Consider the following 8,676-nt stretch of genomic DNA (forward strand, 5'->3'; position numbering starts at 1 on the left):
CTGCGAAAGTGGCGCACCGTGCGGCTGGTGCGACTGTAACTGCACGTCTTCGTGCTGGCATGTTCTGGCATGGTCAGCAGCAGCAGCAGCAGCTGGTCGCGCCGGCGGACTCCGATTTTACAGAAGTTAAAGGTCGAGTGGCGGTACACGGCAATTTTTAGCAAGACTGCAAAACGCCATTCGCTTATCCTGACCGTACGACGAGTGTCATGAACCCTATAACTAGTGAGTAGTTTAGGTTTCGGAATGTCGCCTTCGGTTTCTGTTGTCTACCGCTGCAGTTAAAGTTTGACAGGGCGTTAGTATAATAAAGTTAAAAGTGCTGTATAATTGGAGAAGTGTTAGCAATATAGCTAGCGTGCGGTTCTTGAAGCGCTTGACAACTAGGAGTTCAGTTGATATTGTTTTGTCCGTTGTTGCAGACAGCTTCCATCTTCATTTTACACTCCCGCTTCTGTCGACCAGACGGCCACCAGCTGGCCACCACCGCTCTTTTTACCACATGCTTTAATCAATTTTTTTTCTTTTCAGTTCACCCTAAATGACCAACTGCTGGTACGCAGAGTAGGTCGTTCCGAAAGCAATTTGAAACTAGTACACAACACTTTTTTGAAGGGCGGTGAAGAGATCTGTAACTGAGAACGACGCGCCAAGTTCTGGGCTGTACTAGTTGCGCATTTGTTCAGAGCATGGCGAGCAGTGCAGACGGCGGGACAAGATAACAGCAGACGACGGGAGCAAATGACGGAGCACATCTGTCCCGTGTCCGCACTGTTCTCCGTGCGATTGAACGAAAAAAAGATTCGCCGACTTGGCGACCGCACGTAAACGGTACAAGCCACCTCTTGAGTTCCCTCGACGCTGTCACGCAGATCCCGACGTGGAGAAATTCGGTTCGAACGACGCCGCATCAGTCGCCGAGGCCCGCGACGGCCACAGAGAGCCGGAGCAGCCCGTCGGAGTGGGTCTGCGTTCGCAGGCTCAGACGGACGGAAGCGGCGCACTAGTGGGCGACGCGTTCGCCATTTGCCAAGCCCTGGGCCTCTCCAGAAGCGAGCTCGTCAGCATGTCGGTGCGGCAGCTGAACGTGCGCGTACGCACAGCCAATCTCGGCGTCCACCAGACCCGCGCCGTCAAGCACCTTCGGCGCATGCTCAAGAACCGGGGCTACGCGGCGATCTGCAGGTACGCTAAATCTTAAAAAAGAAAGAATAATTAAATTATGGGGTTTTACGTGCCAAAACCACGATCTGATTATGAGGCACGCCGTAGTGAGGGACTCGGGAAATTGTGGACAACCTGGGGGTTCTTTAACGTGCACCTAAATATAAGTACACGGGTGTTTTCGCATTTCGCCCCCCATCGAAATGCGGCCGCCGTGGCCGGGATTCGATCCCGCGATCCCGCTTAGCAGCCCAACAGCATAGCCACTAAGCAACCACGGCGATCTGCAGGTATGCTAAATAAATAAATAAATATATATATATATATATATATATATATATATATATAGATCTGGTTATGAGGCACGCCGTAGTGAGGGACTCTGGAAATTGTGGACCACCTGGGGGTTCTTTAACATGCATCTAAATATAAGTACATGGGTGTTTTCGCATTTCGACTTTGTGCTTGGCAGCCCCAACACCATAGCCTCTAAGCAACCACGGCGATCCGCAGGTATGCTGAATGCCAGGTTTAGTCGACTCGGTATAGAGCATGAAGAACATAGATTTCAATTCTCTATTTTCCTCCTCATATATATATATATATATATATATTTGCAGCTCAAAACACAGAGATGTAGGTTAAGACAAACACGTACAGAGGAATGCCGTAAGACAGTTTAAATTTACAGACTAACTTCGGGGTGCTTGCTGCAGTAACCACGAACCAGCTAGCTCAGACAAAAACGTTGACATACAGACATACAGTAAGTTGGGCTACCCAGGTTATATGTTACATTTTGAAAACATACTCTTGGAAGCGCAACACAAATTAACAGACCAATGCATAAATATATAGGACAAAGTGCAGCTTAGTTGCTAGTCACACTTTGTCTTACCTGCCGCGGTGGCTATGGCTAAGCACGAGGTCGCGGGATCAAATCCCAGCCGATGCAGTTGCGTTTCAATGGGAGCAAAATGCAAAAACATCCGTGACCCGCACATTGGGGTCACGTTAAAGATCCCCTGCTAGTCAAAATTATTCTGGAGTCCCCCACTGCGGCATGCCTAATAATAAAACTGTTGTGTTGGCACATAAAACCCCACAATTCATTCATTCACGCTTTGTCCTGCATACCTGCTTGTGCGTATCTCTTATTTGTGTTGTGCTTTTTTTGAGTGAATGCGTCATCAAAATTATTGTACAGACGCTGTGTGTCTAGCTATACCCCGTTTCATACGTCAGGTGTAACGCTGTGGAAGCTACGCAAGAAGTCTGGTCACCAAAATTTATCACTCCGCGCGTTCCCATCCATGCTTCGCTGTGCGCCAGGAGGCATTTGCTTGTCCAAGCATGCACATGAGGCTGCCGCTACGGTTAACGAAAAGAAACTATGAAAGGCAGATTGATTTTAAATGTGTTATCAGCCATATGAGTACATGCTGTGTTTGTTTCTAAGAATAAATTCTTTCTTTTCTTCATTCAAAACAGCTTATATAAAGAAAATTTTCACGAAAATCAGGTCAGGAAACACTGAGCTATTTCTAAGTGCGAACGTAGCCACTGCAAAAAGTATCTCTAGCTTCCACAGTGTTGCACCTTATGTATGAAATGGAGCATAATTTGTCTGCGTCCTCATCCTCCCCATTTCTGCTATGAAGAACAAACTTGGATAATAGAGACAAGGATAGTCCTCACCTCCAGCTAACTTATTATTCATTGTGCATGAAGCATGCATGTCATAATTCGAAAAGAAATTAATCAATTTAAAATTGGCGCTGTCCTCCTCTCCTTTGCTCTTCAAGTATGATTCTTCGCACTTTAATTGTAATCATTACGGCTGACCGATGGATCACTTAACCTTCCAATTTATTGACTAAAACTTTAATTGCAACTATTTTTTTATTGAAATTAGTTGGTTAAGCTCAAATGACCTAAATCTGCCTGAGAATGTGTACAAGCTGCTACCAAAACTGACAGAAACTGCCAAAAACTTCCAGATAACATTAACAAGCTTCTTTGCCTCCACAGCTGGATCTGCAGTTGCATTTCACCAACTTTGACATGCTTGAATGTACATTTGTGCAGAGTTTCGTTCAAGTAATATTAAAGGCAGCTGTCGATTCATAAAGCATATATCTCTTTTTCTTTCCCCAAAAAGTATGTATTGCACAAAATCAATGGCACAGACTTTTTCCACTTATGTATGTAAATCTACAAATCCAATTAATTGATTAGTTCACCATTTAAAATGCCCTGATTAATCATGCAAGAGTGCTCTTATTATACTGTGTACACTCAGTATATGTTGGCTTTATTTGGAAGCTTTCTCTTTAAAAAAAATAAGAACTTCGTTTCTTTTCTCTTGCAAGCCTCGGAGGTGCGTTATGGTTACTAGCAAGCTCTCAGGGTTGTAAAAAGAAATCAAGGCTTGTAAAGGTGAACAAGTTCGAGCTAATTGAAGCTGCTTCATGCTATGATGCAAAATAGTCAAAACTAGAGAAGGAAACATGCAGCTTCTGCACAGTGTCACAAGGTCATGTTGCAAAATGTGAATACTTTCACTTGGGACGGATTTGGAGTTTTAGGGAATCGAAACATAAGTCTCCATATTTTATGGGACCTCCTTTCATCAGCAGTGTCAATGGTGCTGTGCTGTTTTGTGCAAAAGTATAGCAGAATCTTCATTGAAAACAGGAGTGCAGGCCAATGATCTCTCGTGGGTGTTTTTAAATGCGAAACAAGACATTATATCCCTAGTCACACAGGCACTCTCGAGCACGCTCGAATCTGTGCCGGAATACAGACTAAGCATTGCTGCGTTTCACTTTCAACACACTTCCCAAGTGCATTTGACTTCAATCCTGTTATACTTGTATCGTGCATTGACCGCACTAGAAAACGTCAATGCCTGCACCTGTCACAGCAGCATCTCTTTTAAAATGATGATGGTTGGGGAAAATTTTCCATGCTAGTATATTTTGTGTAGTACTTTTTGTTAGCAGAGCGTGCAAATTACATTCTGCACCATCGGCCATTGTAAGCAAAGGCAAGTTGCGTCACCATGCGTAGACAGTGTTGCTGCAGAAAAGGAGTCGGATGTACGAAACTGTACTCCAATTCATACACAGCAGGCAGTGCTGCAAAGACTAGGCAGACTTCTCTTACTACTCGCATTTGCAACCTAAAAGTAGTCTGTTACATATTGAAGAAAGATACAGGTATGCGTCACATAATTCAACGTAACGTTCAGTTATATGTCACAAAATACGATTTAATTATTATATGGAAGGCGTCACAGATTTAACCTGTTTACTATTGAATGAACGGAGCGGCATGTTTCTGCGACCAGTGCTCACATTATTTTGCCTCCGCTTGCAACCAGAAACAGGCTCTGCACAGTGTCACAAGGTCCTGTTACATTAAAATGTAAATACTATTACTTGGGACAGATTTGCAATTTTAGCATTCAGGGGAAATTAAACATAGGTCTCCATATTTTGTGGGACCTCTTTTCATCACTACTGTCAATGGTGTCCTTGCATGCTACACTCACAAAAATACACCAATATGCAAGTTGACCTAACCTTGTGTCCACACTTGGTAGTTATATGAAGTATGTATCCCGTAGAGGTTTCTGCAAATGAAAAATTGCGCAGATCCAGCGCACATGTTGGAACCTGTGTGAAGCAAAACTTTCGTGAAGCGGCTGCTTGAATGCTGTAAAACTAAATGCAATGCATACAATGCTTTCTCTCGCACTGGAGCCGGTTGACTGCGTCACGTGATGAGCCCCGCCTCCTTTTTCCTTCTGTTATTTTATTTTCTGAGTGGAGCACTTTAAGTGATGGCTTTCACATTCCGCATTGGATGATTTGCCAAAGTCACTTGTCATGGTGAGTGACATTGCTTGATAGCAGTGCATTTTACATAGAGGCATTTGTGCATGTTACTGTGACTCTCTGGCCGGGAGCACAGGTTCTTCGAGAGCTAGGGCGCGCATCATTTGGTTTGATAATTGCATCTGTTCTCTCGAAGCGCAGCGCTGAAATACCTTGCAGGCATGGTGGTCAGCACATTACGTATACGCTGCACTTCGTCTGTTTAAAATGACCGAACCTGCTGAGGGGCCCTTAAAAGAACTGCACCACAAAACACGGGGACTAAGACTTTTATAAGTGCACTACTTGTTTAGCTTTTGCATTGTTGCTTGCTATGTAAGCAGTGGAGCATATGTTATAACTGCCATTGCTATGAAAGGTGCACAGTTTGGCAGCTTGCACCTACAGGGCATTACACTCTTAGTAGACTACTACACGCCTTTAATCTTTATGCCCTTTCAGCAACCGCCGTAAAGCAAATGGTGCGAAGTATATGAAGCACCCTTGCTGATAAGCATAACACCCTCGTAAAAGAAAGTGTTACATCTGAATCCTTACGCCATTTCGCTTGACCCGTTCGAAACGGTTGTTGAAAAAGGTGTACTTCTAATATCGCAATCGGATAAACCAAGCGCGCATTCCCTATCGAACCCGCATATAACACACTTTTTTTTTTGCTATATATCGATACTGTCACAATACGCCTGCAGGTACGACTGCACCCTGGTCCACCAGCGCGTCAGACGTGGCTCCGAGAACCCCTTCTACCCGTACACCATGGACTTCGGCTTCCGACGCAGCTGCATGGTGTACCCGTGTCCCGAGCGCACCTACCCGGGACTCTGGGTGGTGCCCATGAATGTGGTCTTCCATGAGCGAGCGGGCCAGGACTTGCCGTGTGCCATGGCAGACATGTGTGTGCTGCAGCCAATCACAGCCAACGAGACCTTCGAGTACCTCAGGTGGGCGAGAAAGTGGACGAGGCAAAGTAAGCGGGATGGCTGGCGCGTGAATGAATGGATGAACGAGAGAATAAAAGATAACTGCGCATAGAGAGAGAGAGGTTATAACCAGAATTACCTGTTCGGTTGACTACTGTGCACTGAGGAGGAGGGGATAAAGAAGATGGAGAGGAAAAAAAATAATCTGCCCATGCACAAATGCGAGAAGAGACTTCTCCACAATTGAATACAGTATCGATGTTAAAAAAAAAAAAAACACCGTTTTTGAAGCAGCTTAGGCTGATGTCGGCTGCAACCACAGTCCAAGGATTCTGCTTTTCACATAGACTGTTGTAGAGTATGTCGAGCGCGGGGCGGATGCACTGTTCTTCGCATACCGAACAGAGAACATTCACGCAACATTCACAAACGCGCAATGGTCTCTTTGCGCCAATAAACTTCACATGACAATATATGGGTACACATAAGCAACTCTGCAGAACCAAAAATGGCATGTTACGTCAAGAGCTATTCTCTCCATTGGTCCAAGCGTAAAAAAAGAGAAAAAAGTCTGACTGCATTTGGCAGGCACTCCACAGTCACAAACAGCAGATGAAAAATAGCACAACGCTTCTGTTGTAATTTGTTGCCTTATTTTTGCAGCTCTACGCGCATGAGGTCATGTATCAAGCGTGCGGGCCTGTAATATAATACTGTTAGGTGCATTCCCCATTGTGGCGACTCCGCGCATTCAGCCCGACACAATTAATTCTGAAAACTCGAAGCGTTGCACAAATTATTAACCAAACAGGATCTGATGAAGTTTCGTAACAGGGCAAGTTGGACATCCACCTCAGTGAAGCATCAGTCCTTAAAGGTAAAACCATACAGGCTCTAGTTAGCTTTAAAAATGCTAACAAATTTGTGGTGTAGCTGGTGCTTGAGGCACAACCGCAATCGACACTGACCGCCCAAAGCATCTGCAGTGGTCAGTTGATGTTCATTTGTGACTGTGTCGTGTCCAGGGACAAAGACTGCATGAGAGAGAGAGATGCTTAAATGTACAGTGGTTGAGTATTCTCAAGCCACCTCCTTGCATCATTTTTCAGTAGTAAATAAAGCCTCATTCATTCATTCGATTGATTTATTGATTCATTCATTCGCACACAGATGCGGAAACACCAGCCTGCAGACTACGAGGAGTTATGTATAAGTTCACGATTTGCTTGTAATCGGCAACTAGATTGCGAAGCACTTGTACAATTTTTTCATGAAGGCCTGCATGCATTTATCTAAAGTGATTATAAAGAAAAATATTAAGTCGAGCTAGATCAATATATTATTCGTCTAGAAATCCATAATATTGCTTACTGTGTGCCATCATATCACTTTTGTTTTTGCGTAGAAAATTGCCACCAAGGTCCCACCACTCTGCTGCTCAATTTGAACCGCCCACGCCAAAATGGACGTGTTGACTAATCCCCATGTGACCTCCCTCTATGCCACTTTCTGCGATCAGCTAATGCCGACGTCACTTGATAAGCAAGATTTCCCTCTGATTTTCCATTTTTGTCACTGTCGCACGTACAGCAGCTGTTCTCGCAAAGAAGGGCGAATGCATTATTACAGAAGCCTAATCTGTCAACCTAGTCAGACTTATTTCCCTTTAGTGACCTGTTAAGTACGATAACACTGTGTGGAAACTCGTGCACAAATAAAGGAAATTGCTGTAGGTTGAAAGTAGTACACTAGGCATTCCACTCTGCTTTACGACACGTCCACAGGGTGCTTTTCGGTCATTAAATCTATGTTTAGTCTGAGATTTTACATGAATACTGGAAGACTGGATGGATGCACACAGTATATATGTTAGCGCTTACTTGTATCCGTGCAGGTCCAACTTCAAGGACTTCTACACGACCAACCGAGCACCTTTCCCTTTGTTCCTTCATGAGGCTTACCTGCAACAACCCAGTCGCAAGCAGGGCTACCTGCAGTTCGTCGACTGGCTACTGCAGAAGGACGACGTCTTTCTCGTGACCATCTCCGAAGTGCTACGCTTCATGCAGGACCCGAAGCCGCTGGGAGCCTACGTTCAGCATACGTGCCCTGGCGGCGTCGTGCAAAGCACCTGTCCCAAGCCGAACACGTGTGCTTACAAGAATACATCACTGGGAGGCGACCACTACATGACGACCTGTTCTCAGTGCCCCAAGAACTATCCGTGGGTTGGAAATCCCATGGGCAACTAGTGAACGTGCCACCTGCTACTCAATGACTGAAGTGAACACCGCGCTTTAGCAGTCCAGCACCTACAAATGGACGTTGACTACCTGTTGCTGTGATGTAGCTCTTGACCACCTGTTGCTGTTAACCACAAATAAAGAATGACTGGAACCACCTCCCTGCCTACATCACTGCCATTCCTGACGCCAAAAGATATTGTCAATGAATTTATTTGCAATTATCACCACTATTTCTGTAATGCCCCCGGGCCTTGAGAGTATGACAATAAGTAAGTAAATAAATACCTGGCAAGGAACACGGGCTACTCGAGAGAAAAATAGCAGAGATATGCAAACCTACCGACTCGACAAACTAGCCGGGTTCTATGTGTTAGCTCATGAACAACACGTTCTAGGAGCCTCCATTTCTATACCTACATGAAGAAGGTCGGTGCAATTTCATTT

The 8,676-nt window shown here is 44.8% G+C and overlaps 1 protein-coding gene across 1 annotated transcript; it reads left to right on the forward strand.

Annotated features, from left to right (window-relative positions):
• The first annotated feature begins 100 nt into the window (after positions 1-100).
• Positions 101-8,388, forward strand: LOC129383886 (chitin deacetylase 8-like). Its single transcript, XM_055068878.2, has 4 exons — positions 101-225; positions 873-1,185; positions 5,756-6,007; positions 7,881-8,388. Exons 1-4 carry the CDS (start codon positions 210-212, stop codon positions 8,236-8,238), a joined length of 939 nt encoding a protein of 312 aa, XP_054924853.1. The 5' UTR covers positions 101-209; the 3' UTR covers positions 8,239-8,388.
• Positions 8,389-8,676: the final 288 nt, after the last annotated feature.

The sequence above is a fragment of the Dermacentor andersoni genome, chromosome 9 (genome assembly GCF_023375885.2).
Source record: "Dermacentor andersoni chromosome 9, qqDerAnde1_hic_scaffold, whole genome shotgun sequence".
Classification (NCBI taxonomy): domain Eukaryota; kingdom Metazoa; phylum Arthropoda; class Arachnida; order Ixodida; family Ixodidae; genus Dermacentor; species Dermacentor andersoni.